General features: G+C 52.1%; 1 protein-coding gene across 10 annotated transcripts in view; it reads left to right on the forward strand.

Moving 5' to 3' along the window:
• Positions 1-13,278: 13,278 nt before the first annotated feature.
• Positions 13,279-25,283, forward strand: part of Kcnt1 (potassium sodium-activated channel subfamily T member 1) — a 36,679-nt gene continuing 24,674 nt past the window's right edge. For 9 of the 10 annotated variants that reach the window (XM_031369371.1, XM_031369374.1, XM_031369375.1 and 6 more), the window contains exons 1-3: positions 13,590-13,827; positions 22,857-22,936; positions 23,551-23,650. In XM_031369371.1, the coding sequence (XP_031225231.1) occupies positions 13,673-13,827; positions 22,857-22,936; positions 23,551-23,650 (335 nt within the window). In that variant the 5' untranslated portion in view covers positions 13,590-13,672. Of the gene's footprint in view, positions 13,360-13,589; positions 13,828-22,856; positions 22,937-23,550; positions 23,651-25,283 lie in introns of those variants that run through there. The other variant, XM_031369378.1, reaches the window with a different exon arrangement.

The following is a 25,283-nucleotide window of genomic DNA, read 5'->3' on the forward strand; positions in this document are numbered from 1 at the left end:
AAAGTTTTGGGTGGGCTGGGATCGAGCGCCTCTTCCTGCGAGGGACCTGGACAGGACACGGACCCGGGTGCTAGCAGACTCTGATGCGCGGGGATTGGTGGGGGGGGGGAGTAGAGGGTTAGCTCTGTCTTTCCGTGTACTTCCGCTCTCATCCCCCACCCCAGGGCTCCACCGATTTGAGGACCAGTCAGATCCAAACGCACTATGGCTGCGGAGCCCTGCGGCCATCCAGGTAGTCACCAGGGGTCAGTGTCCTTCAGGCTCATTCAGCATGGTCACATTTTCAGAGTGAAGGTGGTATAGTTGGCACACACTGTTCGCTCACCTCAAATTCTCCTCTGTGCTTTAACCAGGGGTCAACCGAATGATCCTACAGAAATAGCTCCCAAGTGAAGGGGCTTGGCAGGAAGCTCGGAAGAAATGTCTGTTTCTGACTTTTCCCCAAATAACTGTCTTGGTAAACACTAGTGTTTACGCTGTCCGCCTCAGGGGAGGCACTTTCATATCAGCACGGGAAGATGGTGAAGGACACTGGCAGACTAGGAAAAGCTGGCTTATTATGATCAGAAATTCTATGTGTCACCTTCCCAGGGCTATGTCACCCCCAACCTTGGACTGGGATGCAGTTTCCCCCAAATAATGTAGTTCATTGAGTTAGAACAGAAAGTACACGAGCCTGCAAATTGTCAGGCTACACACTGAGCACTTGAAATAACCAACTGCTGAAATCACTACTGGGAAAGAATCATTTTTGTGAATAGGTCAGTGTGTGCAGACTATGTGTTCAGAGCTGGAGCACAAGCAATCTTGATCAATGCTTTGCCTACTGGGACCAATGTTCTTCCAGACATCCCTGGATGTTCAGAACCATTCATCATACAGAGCAGGGCAGAGATGTGTGTGCATGGGTGTGTGTGCATGAGTGTGTATGTGTGTGTGTGTGCGCGTGCACGCACACACGCGCGTGCATGCATGTATGTCCCAAGTCTTCACTAATTAGAACCAGAGGGGTTGGATCCTGTGCAGGCATGTCTGTTCATTTGTCTTTTGCTATGTAGCCCAGGCTTGCTTTGATTCAGCATCCTCCTGCCTCAGCTCCTTGAGTGCTGGGATTGCAGTTGTGTGTCACTGCATCTGGTTTTAGAGATGCATTTAGATTCCATGCTTGTCTTTTGAACCAAGTGCTACAGTAACACACAAGAGTGTGTGAGGAAGATGCCCTGGTTGTGGTCTAGTTAGCCATGTCTGCTCAGACAGAGGGAAAGATGGTTATCTTGGCTCTGCCATCTGTAGTTGGGGACTCTTGCCCTCCTGAGACCCTCACAAGGCAGGGCTTGGGCTTCTGTGAGTCCCATCCTGTGCCTGACATCTTAAGTCAGCTCCCCCTCTCTCCTGGGTGCCTACTCCACTAGGATGTGGTGAGGGTGAGTTCCGGGAATTAGCAGCTGTGGAGAGTTCTCCCAGTGCTTGGTAAGAAACAGCATCTGTCTCCCCAAAGTGCCTGGGGCTTGACTGGACAGATGCCAGTGACTGTGGCTGATGTAACTGAAAGACTGCCTCCCTTCCTTCCCAGACATGGATAGTGAAGGTCCCTGTTGTCAGCCATAGGCTTACAGCTACAGTCTGCCTGATAACAACTGTCTTCTTCCCTGAGGGTGAGAGACTGCTGCTGTCAGGGCAGCGACATTTTGTGCAATGCTTTTAATTGTGATACATAATGAAACATAAATGTTAAGACAGTAAAATTAAACAACCCTCGGCTCTCAGAAACCAGAACATAAGCTTCCTGAAAGGTCCCCCTCCCCTTCCAAGTCCCTCCCTTATCTCTAAAACTGCCTTTCTCCTGCGAGCTGCTTTCGTGTCAGCTGAGTGGGTGACTCTGGCCCCTCTGAGCCCCTGGGTTCTCATCACAGGCAGGTGATACAGAAAACTGTAGGCTAAGATCTTCCCTAGAGCATCTGAGCCCTGTGTGTCCATAGACCCAGCATAGACTTCAAGCTGAGGATGGAGAGGAGAGAGGAGGTCCTGCCTGCTGTCTGGAACCTGCTCAATGGCCCTGCTGTCACTCCCACCCTAAGCATTGTCCCTTCCCTCCCCTTCCTCTGTACCTGTCTCCTCTTCCTTCGGCACCATTACTGGTTCTCAAAGTGAAGGATGACCCTGGGGACCCTTCCTCACAACTATGATGTTGGCCCAGGAACCTGTGCATGAGTCTAGGAGGGCTTAGTCAGGGACAGAAGGAAGGGAGGCTCTCTCTACCTGCCCTGCTTACTCCCAGGAGTTCTCTGGAGTAGCAAGCTGGGTCCCAGGCTGCAGATGATGGGCTTCTGCAACAGGCAGGTATAGCAAAGGACCCCCACAGCCTGGGGTAGTGGTCTCAGCAGGGGGTGGCTGGGGTAACTGTGTCCCAGCACAGGACAGGCTCAGGTTAGAGCTTTAACATCCCCCTCCTTACTCCCTGGCCTTGCCCCACAACTAGCTCTGCAGGAAAAAAGTGGGGGGGATCTGCAACCCAACTCTTGGAAGGCTGTAAGCAGGCAGGAAGGGCCGTGTGGGTTCCCTGTTCTCCAAAGGAATAAAGCTACTGCTGGTGAGTCACCACAGCCTCAGAGGCCTTGACAGGGAGTGCTCAGCCACCCACATGTGCAAATGAGGCTGCACTGCCAGCCTGGGCACTCTTGAGGAAACTGAGCCCTGCACACAACCCATGAGGGGCAGAGTTGAGATCTCACTCACACTGGAGGACCCATGTTACCCTGGACTAAACTCCCACCATCTGTGCTGAGCTAAAGTCCTGAGACCTTTGAGGGGCGGGGGAACAGTCGGAGAGAGCTCAGTGGATCCTGTTGCATCCAAGGTGCTAGGCCCCTTGCTCCTTATGACACCTCACTGTCCCAGCTACAGGAGCCCTGGGCATCCTCTCCACCCAGAACTACCCCTCCAAGTTTCCTGGTCTGGGGGATATAGACTCAGATTCTCCCTCTAAATGTATGAAGACCACTGAGAGGATGCCATGAGAGGCTTCAGGCTGTGGTGTTGACGGAGTGTCTGAATCTCAGAGTCTTGTCCTGATCTGTAAGAGAGACTAAGGCCTCAGTGCCATCACTGGCCCTTTGTCCTCAGGATGAACAGGGCAATAGCAGGCTGCTCAGAATAGCCAGCCATGGGGAAATGGGACCTAGTAGGTCACCACTGGCTGGGCTCCAGGCAGGTGAGAACAGGTTTATCCCTGGATTAGTCTGCTCAGTTCAAGCCTGAGAGGAAGCTTGAGGGGGTCCAAGGTGCTGATGCAGATGGCAGGCCAGTGCAGGCCCCACCTGTGCTGTCCCTAGCTCTCAGACAACTAGCTCAGCTCACTTCTCTGAGGCAAAAGCCTTGAGTACTTTCTGACAGGATCATAAAAAAAAATAAAAATAAAATAAAAAATGGGGAAACAGAAAGTGCCCTGTGGCCAGGGCAGAGGGGTGCTCTCCCATTGAGGACAGAGTCATGGGGTATAGAGCCTGTGGTGCTTCCTTTCCCTTCCTGTCAGGAACAGAAGTGCACTAAGCTGCTCTTTGGGGACTGAGCTGAACCCTTCTCATGATGCAGACCCTCCACCCAAGTCTTCAAAGCCGAGATGGACGAAAGGTGCCTCGAGGGACAGCCCTGCACTCAGAGCTACTCACTGAGATTGTTAATGACCATAGAGCTGGGCTGGGCAGTGCTGCTGACTGAGTGAGGCTGAGCTGGAAGTGGAGAACTCCGCTAGGATCATCAGCACTGCCTGACAAGTGGCTTGGATAGCTGGATGCCCACTAAGTGCCCTCCTCATCACTCTTGAACGAGCTTGCCCTCAGGACCAGAGCCTGGCTCCATATCCTAACCACTCCCACAGCTTCCCACACCCTGTCCTTACCCCTACCCTTCTTGTAGTCTACCTCTTTCTGCTGCATATTACCATTCTGAACCAGAATCCTCAGCTCTGCCTCTGCTGGGCAGCCCTGCTTGCACCCCACCCCACCCCACTCTCTGTACATCCCTTCCAGGACAAGTAGCCTCCTGTTTGCACCTTGAACCAGCAGTAGGTGCTCAGAGGGCACTGGGACCAGATGTGCATGAAGCCCTCAGGACAGCTCTAAGGTGGGAGGTATCAGGGGCACCACGAGTTCTTCTTTGGGGGCTCCTTGGGCCTTGACCAGGAGCCCTTATGGGTCCCAATTTAACACACATGAGAGGAACAAGCATCCAATATCTGAAATGGAAAGAGTGCTTTTAGAATGGAGGGTATGACCTGGTTTGAGCCAAGTGGTAGTGGGTGGGATATGGAGGTCATGCCTGGTCAAGAGTCCAAGGCGACAAAAGGGGTTCAAGAAGGAAGCAAGAAGCTACTGGCAATCAGAGATGGGTCTAGGAACCCCAGAAAGGATGGGAGCATCCCCAGCACAGTCTAGGCTTGAGCTACCCAGCTGACTGGAGCTTCATACCTGCCAAGAGCAGACTTCAAGTGAACTGATGGAGCAGGAGCCGGGAGCTGTCATGGCAGAGGACAGAGCAGGGGATGATGATAGACCTGCCAGGCCCTGGAGCAAGCTGAGCACTCCTGCCCACTATCCTTTGTTCCTGCCCAAGGCTTCTGAACCCAGGGAAACATCAGGTGATACTGCCTCCCACGGGGACTTCATTTAAAACGCCATCTGGGTACTTCCCTGACTCTGTATAGGCTTGACTGATGAATGGGTCAGGCCTTGGGCTGCTGCCTGACTTAATCTGTACCCTTCTCTGGGTTGGGGTGCTCAGCTAAGGGTCATCAAGGTCAGCTCCCCAGGCTCCAGGAGCTCACCTGGACGTCGGTGTGCCCTCCATCTCTCTGAGCTCTGTGGATGCCCTCTTGGCCTCCTAGATGACTGACTCAAGGCCTGTTCTCAGCAGGAAGAATAAGGACAGGCTCTGAAAGATTCTGGAATGTTCAGGTAATCTCAGGTGTCCTGAGCAAGATATAGGTTGAGATTTTTCAGATCATTGTCCAGGACCAGGGCTGGTTTCCACATGTCTCTACACTCAGCTGTACATGGGGATGAGGGGCTGCTCATGCCTCTACACGTAGCTATACAGGGAGTTGGCTGATTTGTATCTACTATACCCTGGGCTCCATAACAAGGAACAGAGCCTGGAAGGTGAGCCTTGGGACAGAGAAGCCAGGTTACCCCTTGATATAGAGTAGTCCCAGGGTTTGCTATAACCTTCCTCCTTCTGGTATCCCTGCCTGGGCATGGGCTCTGGGATTTGGGCCACCACTTCAGAGCTTGTGCCCTGGGAGGCTACAAACAAGCAGAACCAACAGATGGGAGATGGGATAGGATAAATAGAATAGAACACAGGGACAATGAGAGGTGTCAGTCTCATTGACTGTGAGCTAAGAGAGTATGACCTGAGGAGTACCCTGGGGCCCATGTCTTCATTAACACAAGACATCACCTTGGTTGTATACCATCAGTTGACTAGTCTAGTCCCTTCATGTCCAGAGACACCCTGAGAAGATGAATCTGGCATCTCCAGGGGCTAAACTCATCTCATCCTCTGAGCCAACACAGCTAGACACATATCTTGGCCCTCTAAGCCCATGTTCTATGCCCACATCCTAGTGACTCACTTGCGTGACTTAAAATCAGATTCCTCCTGAATTAGCATAAAACAGAACCCAGAGGGCTGGGATGTGTGTGTGGTGGGGGGGGAGGTCCTCTGTGGAGTCACATAGTGGTCAGGATTAGTTGGGAGAGGAAGACCACAGTTCCTGGGGCTCCCCCTGGTCCCCACACACTTCCTCTAGCCTGCCACATGCCACTCTGAGCTCCTCCATCTTGTGTCTGCCCTTTGTCTTTGTCAGCTGTGGGCAGTCATGAGCAGGCATTGAATGATCCTCAGATGCAGTTCCTAGCACAGCTAGTCTCACAGTCTTGAATGTCAGAAGTATTCCCCAGGTTCCTGGAGGAATCTAGCAGGTGCTGGAAAATGAGGTTCTTAGAATACTTTGACTGCTCACAAGCCAGATTTGGTGGCTGGTTCTTCAACCCAGTACTGGGGAGACAGAAATGGAGATTGGCTGGCCAACCAGTCTGCCTAATTGGTGAACTCCAAGCCAGTGAGAGACCCTGTTACAAAGGTAGAACAGTGGAATTTCCTGAGTACGACACCAAATGGTGTCCTCTGGCCTCTACACACATGTGCATGCACATATATCTGAGAAAGAGGAGGGGGGGGAGGGGAGGGAAGGGGGGGGGAGAGAGGGACAGAGACAGACAGACAGAGACAGAGAGAGACAGAGAGAGGAAGTAAGCACTCATGTAGGCATCAGGTTCTAAAGCTTGAGCGGCTAGACACATGGTCACCAGTGAGGGACATGGTCTTAGAAGTGGATATTGCTGGGGCCACATAGCTATGATCTGCAGAACTAACATGGCCTGGGCCAGCCAGCTCCAACTCTGGACATCTGTCCTCCAGCACTGAGAGCTCATAGGGTATTGTGGCTTCGAGGCACTCAGTTATGGTGGCCCAAAAAACACTAATACCACCATCAGAGGTCACAGGTGTCATAAGAAGCTAGAGCCAAGAAGCTGGAAGTCACTAATGAGGAATGTGCTATGCCAGGCCCCATGGAGCCAGCTCTGAAGATGACGTCTGACTGTCCAGCCACATCTGGGGCTAGGCTGTTTTCCTAGAGAATCTAAGTAGCCTGGAGATATACTGGAAAGTAAGAAATACCAGATGAGGTGGAATTCAATAGGAATCTCCTGGCAGGTCAGCCACCATGCAGAAACAATGAGAGCTAGCCTGCCAGCTGATCCTGAAGACTGAGGCTGATGGTGGAAACTGCATCCTTTCAACTTCGACTTCCCTTTCTTGAGACTGTGCCTGGTCTGATCTACAGGACCAGAATAATAGCATGTGCCGATTCCTAGCAGTAAGCACAGTAACTGGCAGCCTCTAGACCTTCTGGTTGTGACTATCTAGTGGCCTCTGCGTAGGGGCTCAGCTTCTCTAGTTTCGTGTCCTTTGTAAGTTGGACTCTGAGTCTGAGACCTACTGGACCAAACTTGCCTGATGCTGGCACCATTGGGATTTGTATGTTGCCTCTGGGCATAGGTATCCCCATTAGAACTGGCCAGATAGGCCCACTGGCAGTTACATTTCCCCCTTTATCACCACAGGATCACTTTAAGAACTAGCTCCTCCTCCATGCACCTAAGGACTTTGGGCCCCTTGTAAGCATCTATCAACCCCCATCCTGACATTTTCCCAGGATCTGGGCTATATGCCTTTGTATTTCTCCATTCACCCATCTCAGCTTCAATCTGAAAGTGGTATTTGGTCATCGGCAGAGAGGGCTAGTTGTGCTCCCACAAAATATAATTCCTTCCAAAGACACCCTCCACTTTTCAAGTATTTCTCAAAGAGATGAAGTTTAATGGTGATCCCACACAATAGCAGAGACATCTCCTGTATGCCTTTCTCTGAGCATCATATACTTACTCTGGAGTTGTGTTCACTTGTCATGGTGATGTCCTTGTGTTAGTATCACTGTGCTGATCCTGGAGACCCGTGACCATCCAGTACAGAAGACACTTTGCAAATGGGATTAAGAGCCTTGTGATGACATAGTACTTAGGATTCTCTAGGTGGCCTGAGACCATCTAGGGTCTTCTAATGGAGAGGCAAGAGGACCAGAGCAGACTCAGAGGTTAATGGAAATGAAGGGAATCAGAGACTCCACACTAAGAAGCACAAGGGTCACTAGAAACTGGCAAGAGTTCTCTCCTACAACTCCATCAAGAACCAACCCTGCCAACAGATGTGGAGGCCATGGGACCCCTGAACCCAGAGCTACGTAATTCATGCATGTTGTTGTCAGCCAATAAGTGTCTAGTTCTAGAGGCCAGAGGATGCCTGTGTAGCCTATATCAGTGATTGCCCTCCCACCCCGTTGCTCAGGTCTCCCAAATCTTGCACCCTTCCACTTGACTTCTGTTCAGTCTGTGACTTCCTCAATCTCTGGCAATGCCCTAAGAACACCCCTACCTAAAGATGTCCTTCTCTGGGGACTGTCTCTCCAGTGAGGATAAAGTTATGTCTGTAGTCTCAGCTCAGAGCATCTTTATTTTGAATCACACTCCCTGCACACTGACAGTGTTTGCTAATTATATTATTCTCTTTACTCGACAAGCTTTAAGATCATCGCAATCTGTTCTGTAGCCAGATTTTGAATAATTATCTAACACTTGCTGTAAACCCTCTTCTATGAGCTCCTGATGACCACAGGCATCCGTTTGGCCCCTTCCAATCTGGAGCACTTCAATTTGGAATTTCTTAGAACTGTCTGCAAATAACCTTTGAGGTTATCCACCCTCCCAAAAAGAGGTGTGTGTGTGCCTGTGTCATGTTCCTGTGTGCTGCTCTACACGTGAGACACCTCTGTATCTGGGATTTGGGCAATATTTTAACAGGTGTAATAGTTCTCTGCTTCTCTTTTCCTTCCACTAGATCTGCCTGTCACTATCGCTCCCTTATACTTCTTTCCCTGAAGAAATCCCAAAGCCACCTCCTTCAGCCCTTGATAGATACCCTTCTCCATCTTGTGTCCACAAACATCCTTTGTCCTTCAAGCTCAGTAGATTGAGGAGGATGAGTATCCTGATGTACTGTGTTCTGTAGCTTATTTTCCTGGAATTTATTGCATAGCTCTTCCCTCCCTGTATAGTGTGTTTCTAAATGCTAAGTGTATTTTAAACACTTAAGGCCAATTGGAGGTCCTACCCATAGGGTCCAAAGACCTGTTGGAACAGTGTTTTCCACTCTCTGATGCCTGGTCAGTGTCTACCTCTGCCAAGTGATCAGAGCCATTGGCCTAGTCAGTAATTCCATTTCCAGCAATCTCTTTGGATTCAATTTGATTCACTCTGTAATATTGGGATAGTGCCTGGGCTCCCAGAGAGCCTGAGTTGTAAAAATCTCTCTACTTCCGATGTGTAGATTACTTATCTGGTCTCTCAGAGCTGCTTTTATTGAACCTTGTGCTCATTACTCTGAGAGGCGCTTCTAGCCCTGGTGGCCAATTTCCTTCTGGCCTGGGGCTGGGTTTTGCTGATAGCCAGGCTCTGTCTTTAGAGTTCTTACCCTCACCTGGTACAGTAAGCATAGTCACACTGCTTTGTATTCCCAGTATTGTCCACCGCCATTAACGCTGAGTCCTTAGCCCCAGCCCCTGCATCCACCTTGTACTACGTGTCTTTATGGAGCCAAGAACTCTGGGACTTCATAGAAACCAAGTTCCACAGGACCTGTCTTTTTCTGAATGGCTTTATCAGTACAGCATCCACCTCTGTGGTAGCCTGTGGCAGACTTCCTCTCTGCAGAGGCTGAGTGGTGTTCTCTCATGGACTGACTTATGACCTGTCCTTATGGTGTATAGACACTGGGGCTCTCTCAAATCCTGGGTGTTTTGTAACCACACCATTTCTATTCCTTTTCCTCGCCCTGTATATTACCACACTGCCTTTCCAGAACCCCAGAGATGGGAAGGGCTATGTGTGCCAAGCTCTGGACCCCCCCTTCATTTTAGATCTTATGAAATATTCTTGCCTGTGACTTTCTCGTTCTCTGGCAATAACCTAAGAATACCCCTGCCTGAAGATGTCCTTCTCTGGGAACTGTCTCTCCAGTGAGGATGATGTTAGGTCTATAGTCCCAGCTCAGAACATCTTTATTATGAATCACAGTACCCTGCACACTCCGAGTGTGCAGGCCATCAGCTGGGCATGCTGTAGGGCTCCATGCCATTTCTACAGGGACAGTCTGAGAGGAATGATCTATTGAGAGGTTAAGCTCTGATATCTCCCCAGCTAGACAACAATGCAAGTCAGAACAGCTACCTGCTGCCACCCATTTACCACCAGCAAACTGTAGGAAGAATTCTCAGTACTTATATTTACCCCAGTTTAGCCTAAAATGATGGCCAGAGTGAAGAGGCCAAACCTTCAGGGTTATTTTTCTCTCAGGCAGGGTATCTGCATGCATGCCAGTCTTATACACTGCTCTGCGCTTGGGATTTCACCTGTAGACTTGGGTGACATATTTGCTGGGTATAGTAATCCTTGTCTCCCATTCCTTTTTTTTTTTTTTTAAAGCCCTGGGACTGTCATCTCCTCTTTCTTAGTACCCTACTTCTGACACTGCTTCATGGATGTGCGTGATGCTGGTGTGTCCTGTCCTGGCTGGGGTCTCAGGAATTGGATTCTGTCCTTTTCTACATTGGTTTATCTCCTCTCTGGGTCTGGGAGGCTGCCCTTGAGCTGTGGTTGTTTCGTCTCCTGCTCCTGCAGGCTTTGCCCACAGGGACTCCATCCAGTTGGCTTGGAGCTTCACATTCCTCTATGCAAGGCCACTTTCAGTGTCATCTGTAGCCTGGTGTTCCTAAGAGGAGGATCATTTATACCTTGGTTTCTATGACATTCATCCTGAGCCTTGGAGCTACAGACTGTCTAAGCCTGACCTGGCACCCATTTTCTCTTCTTTGCCTCACTCCATAACAGGTTCTCTGACATCTGGAAACTCTTCTCTGTGCTCAAGTGCCAAGGAGCTACACAAGAAACAGCACTGGACTCTAGAAGCAGAGCTGATGCTTAAATTATATCTTCTCTGATCTATGTGATTTAGTAACAAGTGAAGCAGAGTCCTACCTGTCCCACATTCCCCACTACCACTTAGAGGTTCTTCACATGCATCAGCTTGAAGTCGTGCCCAGTGAAATGCTCGACTCAGACTCTTGTCTGTTATCAGATTCTACTCAGGGAATTCAGATGGACACATGGAGACTCACTGTACTCTGAGAAAATAAACATAGAACATCCAGTACAGAAGTGCCATACACTCTGAAGCAAGCAGCTAGGTCTCCGTCCCCGTGTGCTCTGCAGATGTGGCATCTGAGCAGCCCACGGTGCTCTGGGAAGCAAATGTGTTCTCTCTGAACATGGAGCCCTGCGTTCCTGACACTAATGCAACCTTCTACCCTTGTTCCTGGGTGACCATAAGTTCCCCAAAGTCCTTCTAGCACTTTCTGTGCACTGCAGTCTGTGCACACAGCATCCTGTGTTATGTATGCCCTGTTGTCTCTTAGACTGAGTCCCACACATTACTGTGAATCATCCCACGACATGCCTTTGGGAAACTTCATGGTCCCTTCTTAGGTCCACGAGAAAGGCAAAGGAGCTTCCATGTGCAGGGGCAGATGCTCTGTCCCTCTCTGACCACATGAGCTGTGTTGAAGTGTAGTCAGGGGATGCTCACTTGGATATGAGCTCGGAGACCGAAGGCTGGTTTTATGAGGACTTGGAGCTGAGGCAGATAATTAGAAAAGACAATAAAGAGGTTGGGTTTTTTTTTTAACACAAAGATATTTTTGTTCAAGTTTAAAAGAAAAATTGTGGGGCAGGCCAGCTGAAAAACACCCAGCTGCTGTCCAGAGGAAGAAAATGAATGAGAGAAGGGGAAAGCGTCATGACATTTAAGCTGTCAGGAAGTTCAGACACATGGCTGACAAGCAACCATGTGTTGAGGACAGTGACTTTAGTGAAAGGAAGCCCAAAGTAATAAGGAAAGCATGCTTAGAAAAGAGAAAGAAATAAAGAAAAAATACACTTCTCTGGATAATCCAGAGTAGCAGGCCGATTTGTGGCCCTTTACCAGGCTGCTGTCGCAAGTTTCTGTGCTAGTTGAGGGCAGGGTTCTGGGAAGAAAGAGTACAGGATCTCGTTAAAGAACTATTATTATACCTGTCTTTAGCATGGCTTAAGGTGAGCCCACCTTCGTAGAGGCAGTCCCTTAGCCATCATTTCTCAAGCACACTATGGATACCCCAATGAAGCATCACTGGCCCTGATGGCCACTCTCTACCAGAGGCAGATGCTGCAGCCATCCCCTCCCGAAGGACTCAGTCCTTCGGGACATGAGGACAGTCCTGAGTTGCTGCCCTGTTTGCCAGGGTACATGGAAGCCCAGCAAGGCCAAGGATGGATGGCCCATCCAATGTTGAAAGGATTCAAGAAAAGGAGAATAGTGAACTCCTACTTTGTGAGGTCTGTGATGTAAGTTGTGGGGGCCAGGACACTCCCTAAGCTAGAGTTAGGACCAGGTGAGAGTGTAGAAGCCCACCTTCTCCTTACAAATCTCCTGGAAGGGCCCTGATGATTAGTAGGTCAGAGTTGGGAAAGACTGAGCAGGTGGGGTGAGCCTGCAGTCCTTGTCTGTGGATCAGAAGAGCCTGGAGCTGCAGCCGCTGGTCAGGACTAGTGTGTTTGAGAGCCTTCTGTACCCAGCTTACGTGTCCGATCAGCCAGACTTCCAGCATAGACGCCTGGCTGTTCTTACCCACCTGTTCCCCAGGTGAGTCCCCTGCAGCCGCAGCTGTGAAATGGATGGTCTGGGCAAGAAAAACTGCATCACAGCTGCAGAGGTCTCTGAATCAGCCAGTCTCCCCTTCAAATGCTCTGATCCTTATTGCTTCAGGTTAGTGGGGAAGACCACTTCATCCCTCAGCTCCTCAGTTTCCCCACAGGTTGTTGTGGCTTTTGCTTGCTTTGGTTTTGTGTGTGTGTGTTCGTGTGAGTGTAAGCCTGTGTGTGTCGTGCATGGGTGGTATGTGTGCATGACCATGTCTATAGAGGCTGTCTTCCTCAGTTCCTCCCTTGTTTTTTTTCCCCTTGCTTTTGTATTTCAAGGCAAGGTCTCTTGCTGGGACCTGGAGCACACCAGGTTGGTGAGGCTAGCTGGTCAGCAAGCTCCAGGAATTTCCCTGTCTCTGCTCCCTAGCTCTCAGAGTTAGTGTGTGCTGTCACCATGTCTGACTTTTTTTTTTTTTTAATGTACGTGTTGGGACTTGAACACAAATTCCATCCTTGTGTCCCGTAATTCTGTGCTATCTCTCCAGCTCCTGCTCAGGTTGTGAGGTGACACTGTACCCCAGGTATCTGGCACAGACTAATGCCCTGTATCTGGAGTTAGCACACCTAGGATGGGGACCCAGTGCAACCCAGCCATCAGTAACGGCCCTCACAACCCCGGGATAGGACTGGAGGGTGAGGAGCTAAACATCAGCAGCAGGGAGAATGGGCACACACTTAGCATTTCCCATCTGACTAGAAGAGTGCCCCCCCACCCCCCGCGCTTCACTCTGTGAGGCCCTGAGGTGGGGCTTAGAGGATGGGTGGAGCTCTGGGCTTCCTGCCATCCTGAGCAAAACGTTCCCAGGACACACAAGAGTACCCTGTGATGTGGGTACATGCCCAGCAGAGATGGCTATCTTCTCTCTCCATCAAACTTCCTCTGGAGGTGAGCTACCAAGGGCCACATGAGCTATGCTACCCTTCCTGCATCCCCTCTCTTCAGCGCAATGACCGTTATCACCATTACTATTACTTCTGGTAGGAGTCGGGATAAGACAGCTGTACACTGGAACTGCGTCCTCCCAGAGGCATCCAGGTTGGGACAAGAGCCTGGGGCCGACCTTGGTGCACGGGGAGCCAAGCTGACACCCTCCCCACTCTGGACCATTCCACTGTTCTGCGCGTTGGGGGTGAGGTGCGCGGTGGTTGCGCCCGGCGCCGCCCCCGCCACCGCCACCCGCGCCAAGAGCTCCCGCAGGATGGCGCGGGCCAAGCTGCCGCGCTCGCCGTCCGAGGGCAAGGCGGGTCCGGGGGACACCCCAGCCGGCGCTGCAGCCCCTGAGGAGCCTCACGGACTCAGCCCGCTACTGCCGGCTCGCGGCGGGGGCTCTGTGGGCAGCGACGTGGGCCAGAGGTAGGGACACTTGCGGGAACCAGGACCCCGCGGCTGCGCGGGAGGGGCTTCGCATCGTTCGCATTTTGTTTAGCACGGGCTCTGCTCCCCCGCCTGGCGCCTGGCGTTGCCTGTAGCCCGGGAGAGGGCGTCCTGGCAACCCACCACCCCTTACCTGAAGCCTGGCTTGGGGAGACTTAGACCCGGGGGCCCCTTGCTTAGAGGTTGAACCTAGGGCCTTGCAAAAATGACCCGGGCTCTGAGCCCAGGTGGCCCTGGAGCACAGAGCTCCAGGAAGCCCCACTGGAGTGGGCTGAGGAGGGACGGTAAGGAGAGGTAAGCACCTCAGAAACCCAAGCAGGCTTGATAGCAAACTGTCTGGGATACAGTAAAGGTATGGAATTGCTGAGTACCAGCAAGGTGGGCAACCAGGATGCAGGAGGCCTTTGCAGAAGGGAGCCTACCCTTTTCATCCTCCTGCAAGCTCCAGGCAGGGTTTTATGGATGAGGGCACTGAGGTCTCTGCAGCAGTGAATCCCTAGCCATCACCTGCTTGTGCCAAGAATCCTGCTGGCTGCTGCTGGGGGGAAATGAATCAGACCTGGCCTGGTGTGGGCACATCGTGAGCTCGAAGCCCCGTTCTGCTAGCGATTGGAGCAGGACTGAATGGGATTAGACCAATCAACTTCTGAGCACTGGCTTTTAAGGATGAACAAGAATTGGCAGGGCTTTCTGGTCAGAGGGATGGTGAAGCCCCTGGGTGGGTCAAGCCTGATGGTTTGGCCCTGGCTTGGGCCAACAGATGGCTGGCCTAAGGTGATCACAGCACCCCCTTCTTCCTTTGTGTCCCCCATTTGCACCAGTTTCTTGGTTTTCATGCAGGAAGGCTGCTGCTACCCCATTCCTCTTTGCCAGAAATGGCTCTTGAGGGGCCTCCCATATCTGATGAGCAGCTCAGGCAGGAGGATAATTAGTGCTGCTAAGGTGCCTGGGAATGGACCCTTCTTGGCCTCTCCCTCCTCTTAATGGACATGGTGGGCCAGTGATCCTGGAAGCTCCCTCCCCAGCCACTCTGGTCCCGTGAGAGATGGGCTGCAGGCAGTTTTGCCCAGGCTTCGTCTGAGCCCAGAGTACAACACAGCTGTGGCCACCTCTTCCAGGAAGCCCTCCCCCACTTGCACCTCTGCATGTGGCTGATCCCGTAGACCACAAGCTGTGCTGCTGCTCTTTAACAAGGATAGCCTCTCCCCTATCCTCAGGTCCTTGCCAACCTCCTTCTGCAGAGCAGAGAGACGGGAGATGCCTACCCAACTGGTCCCAGGTAGCACCCGAGCCTGCAGCTGGCATCTTAACACCTGCTGTGATGAGCAGTTGGGAGCCAAGGCAGGTCCCAGCTGGGGACGATGATGTAGGATGTAGACTGACCCATTAGGAATTTGTTGAAGTTTCCAAGCAAGATCATGGCCTGTGACTTGCCTTGGCCCCTGTTCTAAGTCCGAACTGCTGTCCAGAGAAGTCAGCGCCTGGGGCCTCTCCACCACTAGGAAGGCAGCAAGGTAGAGAAATCTCTTCATCGCCCCATGCACGTCCACATTGGTTATGTGACTCTTCCCACATAGTTCCTGAAACACCATACTTTCTCACAACTACAACAGGCTTGGGCCCTCCCACCCCACCCAACCTGAACCCTCTTTTTCCGTCTCCTGAGGCTTAGAATGGTTGAGAAATGTGAGCTGAGGAAAGGGGAATCTATTTTAAAGTTTGGGAACCTAGAAAGAGCTGGGCCATTAGCGAACCTCTCAGTGTGCCAGGTGCGAGGGTCCCTTCTAGCTCCTGGATCCACTTGACTTGGGCCCCTGGGAAGACCTTCCCACCTGTACTCTCTGTGGACTCCCCCTCAGCCCCATCTGCTTCCTTAGGGACTGGCTGAGCCAGTGAAGGATGTAAGGAAGTTGTATGCCCAAGGAGGAGGAGCTGGAAGGGTGGTGCCAAGCCTCTGCACAGGCAGGTCAGAGGCCACACCTGAGCTGTGCCCCTGGGGCCAGGATTGGAGGACAACTGGAGGGGACAGAAGGCAGAAATGGTCCTAGAAGTTGTCCCTACTGGCAGTCCCAAATCCAAGGATCCTGAGGATTAAGGCCCTCACCTCCTGGCTTTGTGACCAATCCCTAGGACTGTCTATGTCTTCAACCTTCTTATAGCCAACATGTATCTGCTTGAACCTGCCCTCCAAAGACCCTATCCTAACACCTCCTGACATCATCTACTTCCTTACCATTCTCCACCTCAGTAGGGCCATGGCTTCACACTCTGTGGCACCAAGTCTCTCAGTAGCCAGCCAGACTCCCTGTCCACACTCCCATTCCCAGGATCTGTCCCAGACCATCATATGCCAGTGACCTCCCGAAAGGCCAGGGCCTTCACAGGTCAGTTTCTCTGGCTCATACATTGCCTTGATGTTCTCCCAAGAAGCCTCCAGCCTGTGAGTCCAGTTACAGGGAGCAGAGTCTCTCTCCCGCCCCAGCTGCATTCACCCTAGTATTCTTGTGCTCAGGAAGATCCCTCGGCTCTTCCTTGCTGGGACTTTCTTGTCCTCCATGTCTAGAACCTCATGGTCCCCACAATACCCCAGGATCCTGGATCCTCCCCAACCACCAAGTGGTTCCTTTGAAGATCTTCCATACAGCACCCCTCCCCTTCCTAGGCTCCCTGGTACCTCACTCCCTACTCTGACAAGTGGACACACCCAGGGACTACGAGGGGCTGCATACTGAAATATGAAGCAGGATTCTGGCCTCACAGAACAGAGGCTGTACAGGGTGCTGCCCCTGAGGGCTGCAGTGACCTTTGCTGATTCCTTGTTTCCTCACCTGGAATTTAGTTGCTTTGAAAATTGAGAGAGGCTTCACTGAAGTCCTTGGTTGGAGGACTGACCCAGACAACATGCAGTCAACACTCGACACAGACTGCTACTGCAGAGTTCCTGATGCTAAGCCCCTTCTTCATGGCAGGGTAGTCTAGGGAAACTCAAGGTCAGGTTGTCTGGAGTAAGCCAGGTCCACACCTCAGTCACCCGAGAATTATCAGCTCCAAGGGACAGGCCATCCAAGGTTTACTGTGCCCAAATGTAGTTTCTGGATAGGAACTACAGCTGGCTTCAGTTTCCTCAGTTATGGTGCCACTGTAAGGGTCACTGCTGGACATGGGGTCACAAAGATGCCTGAGGTAGCCTTAACACTGAATGGGAGAGAGGCAGATCCTTGTCTCTTGGCTAAAGGCAGGGTCCTGTCCTCCCTGTAGTTGTCACTCCCTTTGGCCAGAGTACAGGGCCTGCATGTGCCAGCACCTGCGGTCTCTGCTGCTTTCTCCAATAGGGGTAGGCCTGGCTATCACCTGCCTTGCATGCTAGGCTGCCTGCCCTGACAATACCGTTCATGGCTGGGGCTCCACAGGTCACGGGTATGGGGACTTCAGGTATTCTCCATTACTCTGAGATACTGCCTGGAGCCCCATCCGCCTTCTTTGTTGATATGTCCACTCTGTGTCTCCAGGCTTCATGTGGAGGATTTCAGCCTGGACTCTTCCCTTTCTCAGTAAGTGCTTCACAAGGGAGGGGTTGACTGTCTCAGGGACAGATGTGTCCTCATGCCCTGAGAAGCAGGCTTATGGGAAAAGCCACTCTTGTTCAGTACATGAGCCAACAGCCAGACAGGAACTTGGCAGTGTTGGCCAGCACTTCCCAGGACCAGCATATGTTTCTTGTCCTGGGCTGAAGACAAAGAGATTAATGGTTCCCTTGGGAAGAATCCGTGGACCAGAAATGGGCTCCCCGGGGTGGATGTCTGGTTCTAGTTACTTTTCTATTACTGTGATAAAACACCATGGCCAAGGCAACTTAAAGGAGAAAGAGTTGATTGGGGTGGAGTCCATGGCCATCACTGTGGGGAACATGGGAACAGGCAGGCAGGCATGGTGCTGAAGCAGTAGATAAGAGCTTATATCTTATCAATAAGCATGAAGCAGAGAGCTAACTGAGAGTGATATGGGCTTTTAAAACCCCAAAGCGTGCCCCCTGTGACACACCTCCTTCAACAATTTCAACAAGGCCACACCTCCTGATCTTTCCCAAACTGTTGGTGACTGGGACAAAGCATTCATGTGAGCCTATGCAGAGCTCCTGACCCTAATAAGCCCCTTCTTCATGGCAGGGTAGTCTAGAGAAACTCAAGGTCAGGTTGTCTGGAGCTGGCCAGGTACAGCCATTCTCATTGAAACCATCACAGTGCCTGAGGTCAGTGGTGTCCATACCTTCAGCAGAAACCTGATGACAGGATACAGGTCTGCCACCATGCCTATATGAGTACAATGTTCACTTAAGCGCAGAACCTACAGCCTCAGCTCCTCTCTGCTTCCTATGTGCATTGATGTCGCCAAGGGCCAAGGTCTCTGCTGGGTACCTCTCTATTTTCAGCTAAGAGTTAGGCCAAGTGACAAAGACTTTGAGACTGGGGCAGCCAGAGCCTCTTCAAGGAAGCCTGTTATGGCATGCTCCTGGGACCCAGATCTACCATTGTCGATCTACCATTGCTAGTCCTGGGCCCCATCCCCATCCCCTCTCTGAGCTCATTCCCAAGGGACACAAGTGGGACATATCTTACCTTCACTGTTGATAAAGCAGTTGCCTCTGTCAGGTACTCTGTGATACTGGGGGTGGGAGAGTTGGGGAGGGTGCATCATTGTTTCCAGTGAGGAAGCTAAAAAACAGGCAAGAGGCCGACCCTGCATCTCTTCAGCTTCCCAGGGGGCACTGGCCCTCAATCCTTACACTCTGTGACTCCCAGGAGCTTTATGTGTCCCTTGGGAATGAGCTTAGAGGGGGTATGGGGATGGGGCCCAGGACTAACAACACCCCTCATGGGGTCAAAGTCAGTGCCACCAGAAAGCCATCTCAGGCCTAGATCCTGTAGGTCCAAAGGTGCCTGTGAGCAGAGACCGTAAGAGGGGCGAGCCATTCATAAACGCCCTCTGCTCCCATAGGGCCATGTGCTGTGTCTTCATCTTAGGGCAGATTAAACCTGGTGCCTTAGACACAGATTGGAGTAAAATGGAGAATCCTTTTTAGGATTTTGAATCCTTGCTTTGTGTGGTGCTAGAGGAAGTGGATGGCCACAGGTCATTAAAATTTAAAAGTAAAAAAAAGAATCCATTGATTTCCTTGGCATTGTAGAGCTCTGACTTCAAGAGAGCCAGGCAGGCTGGTGGCTCCTCCTGGAAGACGCCTTCCAGGAAGCAGTAGGTGGGCACTGGCCTATGAAACATCTGGGGCCATCCATACAAATGGGTGTTGTCAGCCCAATAGGCAGCCCTGCTGGGAGGTGGCTGTGTTCTGCTCATGGGGTGGCATTAGTCAGGGTCAGCCTGGTTCAGAGAGGATGTCATTAGCCAGGTCAGCTTTCCGGAGCCGGGTGAGGATGCCAGCAGAGGCAGGGTTGAGTGTCACAGGCTCCTGGCTGTTCAGTGGGCAGCAAAGGGCCTGGTGGCTTCTTGATCTTCGCAGGCTGCTGGGAAGATGACAAGTAGGATGGGAGGTCTCAAGGGCCAGGACCCTGAGAGTGAGGCAGCCATGGGCGCTCAAGACACCCAGGGGCCGTGGTCAGACACATGGGGAGCAGCAGGGACAAACAACAGGAATGTCCCATGAGAATGCCTAGGGACAGAGGGTGGGCCAGGTTCCCGTCCTTCCCCATAGGGTCCCTGTGGTTGGAGCTCTAGCTTCACGGAAAGCATACAAGTACTTCCCCAGTGTGTCCTGGGACAGCCTCTGATGGGAGAGGAGAGCAAGCCTTGGTGGGTGAGCCATGGGTAAGTCTGCCCAAGGGAAGTGTGTTAGTCCACAGGCTGGATGAGTAAAAGAGGAGCTTGTGCAGCTCAGGTCAGAACCAGTGTCCACATCTGGAAATAGGTGTCTCACAGGCTGAGATGGTCACAGCCATCCCACATGGCAGGAGCTGGAGCACACGTGAGCCTGTGACCCTTAAGCTTCCCCTCTGCCTATGAAGCCACCAGGACTGACTCTGGGTTCTCCCCTAGTGATCTGATCTAACCCTAACCCCATCAGCACACCTCCTCCACACACCACAGCTGTATGTAGTTCCTTTCTTTTTCCTGTCCCTCAGGGATTAAACTCCCAGCACATGGCACCTTGAGGATACTTCCTCATGTTATACTGGCACAAAAGAGCAGAGGGCAGTGAATTACCACCCCAGCCACTGGGGGCACACCCATGACAGCTAGCATTTGGTACATTGATCTGGCAGATTGTAGAAGACTCCTGTGATCATCCCCGTTTCGGGTATGGCATGGGAGTAGGGCCAAAGATAACGGGGCACCACAGTGGGTCAGAAAGGCTGACCCTAAGAGAGGTCTGTGCCCTAAGAGAGATGGAGACAGCCTGCCATCTTGTTGCCTAGCAAAGAAAGGTCTTGGCCACCTGCTGAGGGCCCTGTGGGATTGATTAAACCCTCCCTTAAGGCCTTTATTTTAAAGGAGGTGGGTGGACAGGAGAGGGATTCATGAGCTCCTTACATGCTTTTAGGTCCCTCAGGCCGCCCGACTACCCTGCCCCCCCAACCCCATCCAGCCTGTCCGCCTAGCCTCAAGCACCTTCAAAGAGAAGGTGCACAGCTGACCCTTCAGAGTCACTCATGTGCAGTGTCCTCTCCGGCCTCGGGCTCCTAGCACCCTATAAAAATTAAACTGTGTTGCCATAGAGTAGGGTACAGTTTTACACCTGATATAGCATGTATACCAGGGCACTGTGGGGACATGGTGGGGTGTTCTGGAAAAACTGGGGTACAGAGCTGTGTTGTGGCATAGTGGGTGTGCTGGACAATGTGGGGCACGAAGCTTGCTGGTGTATAGTGTAATTTGTGGGGCTTGTGGGGACTTGTGCTGGGATAGAGGGTGTACTGAGGGGCAGTGAGGGGTTCAGTAAAGTGAGGTTCAGAAGTACAGTGGGATGTGCTGGGATACACCAGCCATTAGCACTGGGCTGGCCCCTTCTTACCTATGAAAAGCTTGGCTTGCTGTGAGGGCCAGGGTGGATCCAGTCATGGTGGATCCAAGCACCAATGGTACCTTGTCCCAAGTAAGATGATCAGGCCTTTGAACCCTTAGGGAATTCTGTGACCAGCAAAACCACTGTGACCCAGGCCCCTCCGCAGCCCAAATATAGGACGTTAGGGCAGGCCCTTCTCCAACCCAGGTATAGGACATTAGGGCAGGCCCTTCTCCAACCCAGGTATAGGACGTTAGGGCAGGCCCTTCTCCAGCCCAGGTATAGGACGTTAGGGCAGGCCCTTCTCCAACCCAGGTATAGGACGTTAGGGCAGGCCCTTCTCCAACCCAGGTATAGGACGTTAGGGCAGGCCCTTCTCCAGCCCAGGTATAGGACGTTAGGGCAGGCCCTTCTCCAGCCCAGGTATAGGACGTTAGGGCAGGCCCTTCTCCAGCCCAGGTATAGGACGTTAGGGCAGGCCCTTCTCCAGCCCAGGTATAGGACGTTAGGGCAGGGCTGCTGAGCACACCGTGGGCTACACTCAGCAGGCTTGAGGGGACGCTGACTGGTGTCTTACCACTATCTTATTACACTTTTTCCTTGGTGCTTGTTGGGGCAGGCATGTGCCGTATCATGCATGTGAAGATTGGTGGCTACCTGGGAATAGTCAGCTTTCTCTTTCCACCATGTTGGGACCTGGGGATCAAACTCAGGTCTCTGATAGTGCCTAGTTAAAACACTTCGGGGGCTGATGGAATAGTCAGTCCTAGCTAGGCACTGACATTGACAGAACCTGTACCTGCTCGGAGGAAAAGGATGTTCAGATCTACCTGCCCTGGGTTTGGTGCCCTCTTCCCCGGGAAATAGTAACAATGAGTGGGAAATGGTAGAAACAGATTGTCTGATGTTTGCCTACAGAGAGGCAGCAACTTCTCCATGCAGGGTCCTTCCAGGCAGCAAGACAAGCCGGGCACGCTGTCCCTCTACCCTTCTGAGCTGTGACCCTATACTGTCCTATGGTCCCTGGTGCTGCATCCAACCTCATTCCATCCTAGAGGCATCGCGGCCTATTGGGGAGGATGTACTGGTAGGAGCCATGTGTCCAGGGAGCCCTGTGTCCTCTCAAGGATCACCCCAGCTCACAGGGGAAATGCTACAAGCTGGCCATGCATGCTACAGGAGTCTAGGCTCCAAACTCAGGCTCCTTCCATCCTTCCTATGTCAGCACTGATGTTTCATCTCCTGCTTCAGAATGTTTCTGAAGCTGAGGAGGGCAGGACTGTGTCTGAAGCTGGTGGATTGAGAAGAGAGACTTATCTTTCCCTTAGCCACAGTCATTCTCAGTGAACCCGTGGCTCTTCCTGGGTGTGGCACTGGGGCATCAGAGAGCAACGAATAGCAGCTCACTCGCTGTTTATACTGGGTGATGTTCGGATCTCAGAGAACATGGGTATGGCCGCACCTCAGAGGCTAGCCTGTGTGTGGTGCCATGGAGGTGGAGAACGGAGGACTAAAGACTGATGGAGGGGCAGCTGATACATGACTGCTTCCTGCTGGCCCTTCTGACCATCCTCTAGGTTGTAATGATTACAGGCCTCAGAGCACAAACCCCAGAGGCCACCAGACATAATGACTATGAGCTCCTGTTTAGGAGCTCTTACATTTACTAAGAAGATCTGAGCGCCCAATGCCCAGAATACTGGGTGCTGTAGCCCTGATCTCCTTGGAGCCCGGAGGGCTCTGGGTGCTGAGCAGATGGCAGACCAGTGGCTGCAGGTGTACTCAGGGGAAGCTCTGTGAGGACCAATGGCTGCTTTAGACACAGACCTTGATGGTCCAAAGTAGGGACATTGTCCCTCCCAAGTTCCTCTCTGCTCATGTGGTTTGAAAGAACTCAGTTGGGCTTGGGGCTCTGGTCCTGGCTTGAGGCTCCAGCTCCTGCCTTGAGCCTAAACCCCGTGGCCCCAAGCCCCAGCTTCCTCTCCTCCCTCAGGGTCCAGGTGGAGTTCTATGTCAATGAGAACACCTTCAAAGAGAGGCTCAAGCTGTTCTTCATCAAAAACCAAAGATCCAGTGAGTCAGGGGCCTGGAGTACTCTGGGTGGAGAGGGATGGGCAGGGGCTGGGAGTCCAAGGAGATGTCCCACCTATATGTGCAGAGGGAAGCCCAGGGGAGCCCAACATGTTGAGACCCCATGCTGGACCCGGAGATACTGGGCTAGGCTATCCACAGGAGCCAGCTGAGTCACCTCCCCTCTGTCACTCCAGCCTCCCCTAGAGATCCCCACCTCCATGCTTCCCTGCCTTCTTCCTTCCCAGCTTTAAGCTTGGCCACTCTGGACCCACCTGGGATGCAAGAAGGGGCTTGGAGGTTAGGCTATAGTTCCAAGTCCCCTAAATCAAATCCCATGAGTGAAGTGGCCTCAGGAAATCCCCTGTACCCGAAGCCCCTGCACCCCCAAGCCCCTGCACTGTAAGCCTCAGTGCTTTATCAGTGGTCAGATGGGTCTGGCCTGGGGGTAGAGGGGAAGGTTGGTACAGATACATCTGTCCTCTGCATCTGGAATACAAGTGAGGGATGGAGATCTGTGCGGGACTGCTTCAGGAGGGAGCTGTTGAGAGCCCCCAGCAAAGGGGCGGGCAGGCCTGCTCCTTGATGCTTCTGCCCTGATGTTCGCCTCCTAACAGGCCTGCGAATCCGGCTGTTCAACTTCTCCCTCAAGCTCCTCACCTGCCTGCTGTATATCGTCCGTGTCCTGCTCGACAACCCAGACCAGGGCATTGGATGGTGGGTGACCTGTGGGGCTGGGGCCGGGGTCCTGAGGCTGAGCCTTCCCATTGAGTTCCACTGGCATTACAGGCATCTGTATGAGACCTTGTACTTGTGACCAACACGTCACCAGACTCCCAAGATGCCCTGTCACCATAGCCTTGTGGATCTTTCCTTTCCCAAAGTCATACCCAGGATGTTAACTGGGTTGGTGTGAAGACGGGGGCCCCCAGGGTAGAGCTGTGCATGCAGCCACAGTGTGTTTCCTTAAGGAAGAGGAAGTGTCTGCTAGCAAGTTCCTGTATAGGCCGCCAGCTGATGAGGCTGGCAGTCTTTCCCCTGAAGTCTTCTCTGTGGTTCTCCCACTGCCCTGCCTGCTGTGAGATGCCCAGATCCTTTTGGGGTGCCATTGTCTTCCGTGAAAGCCACTGGCCTCTCTGTGCCTGGGGATGCCTTGGCATCCTTTGGCTCCTCCCTGGGCTGATCCAGATTGCCCTTGGTGCCAGGATTGAATTGTGTCCTGTGAGGCTTGGAAGCTGGGGTCCTGTATGCTTCTCTCTCCTGACTCCTACTCTGTTCCTTCTATTCTCGCCATTCTGTTCTGAGGTGACACTGCTTCCCAAATCTGAGTCCTGCATCCCTCATCTCCTGGTTTCCCTCATCCCTCTGAGGATGCTGTGCTTGGCCCTTCCCTTTGCTGGCTATTTCCACTGAGTCCTGTTTCTTTTCTACTCCATTGGCCTCTGATTTCCATAACAGCAGATTTGACAAGCTCAGATGCTAAAGGTCTCCTTAGTCAGAGCCTGGGGTTTGAGTGCCTGAGCTGCTGAGGTCCCATAAATCTGCAGGCAGAAGGCCGGATCCTGGAGCCTGTGTGCAACGTTTTACTGAGTTCCTTTTTTCATTTGTTGTCACTTTCAGGAAAACTAGGGTTCCCAGACCAGAAACCCTCCCATGCTATTGAGAACAAACCTCTCATCACTGTCCAGGTCAGAGGAGGGAAGAGCCTCCATAGTTGTTTGGGGAGAAACAGAGGTCATAACTGACTCAGGACACTTTTCTGGGTCTGTTTTACCTTTTCCAAGTCCCAAAGGCTCAGGACTTCAGCTTCCACCTCCCTAGAGGACCCAAATCTGTCACATTCGTCACCGTCACTAGCAGGGATAGTAGGGAATGGGTAGCTGATGGATACTAGGGTGATGGTTGGTGAGTGAATGACAGATAATATACAGCTGGACGAGTAGATGGTTGGATGGCTAGATGCATGGGTACTTGGATAGCTCGGAGGCAGGATGCCGAGGAGATACTGGACACAAGAGGATGCATTAATGGATGGATACATGAATTACAGATGAGATGATGATGGGTAGGTGGATACATGGATCATAGATGAGGTGAAGGATGGATAGGTGAGTGGTTGATGGTGAAAGGTGAGTCTAGAAGTTGGAGAAGAGGAGAGAGAGGGTCAGTGCATGGCTAGGAGCTTCCCCCTTCTGGGTTCTATGAGCAGCAAGGCCCTGTGGTAACTGAATCTGGTGTTGGGTCTGGCCTGGAGCAGAGCTAGCATATTGGTTGAGTCCTGCTTCTTGTCATCAGCTGGTTCCAAGATGCTTAGATATGCTTATCTTCAAGGTGGTTTGGGGATGAGCAG

This window comes from Mastomys coucha, unplaced genomic scaffold (genome assembly GCF_008632895.1).
Source record: "Mastomys coucha isolate ucsf_1 unplaced genomic scaffold, UCSF_Mcou_1 pScaffold15, whole genome shotgun sequence".
Lineage (NCBI taxonomy): Eukaryota > Metazoa > Chordata > Mammalia > Rodentia > Muridae > Mastomys > Mastomys coucha.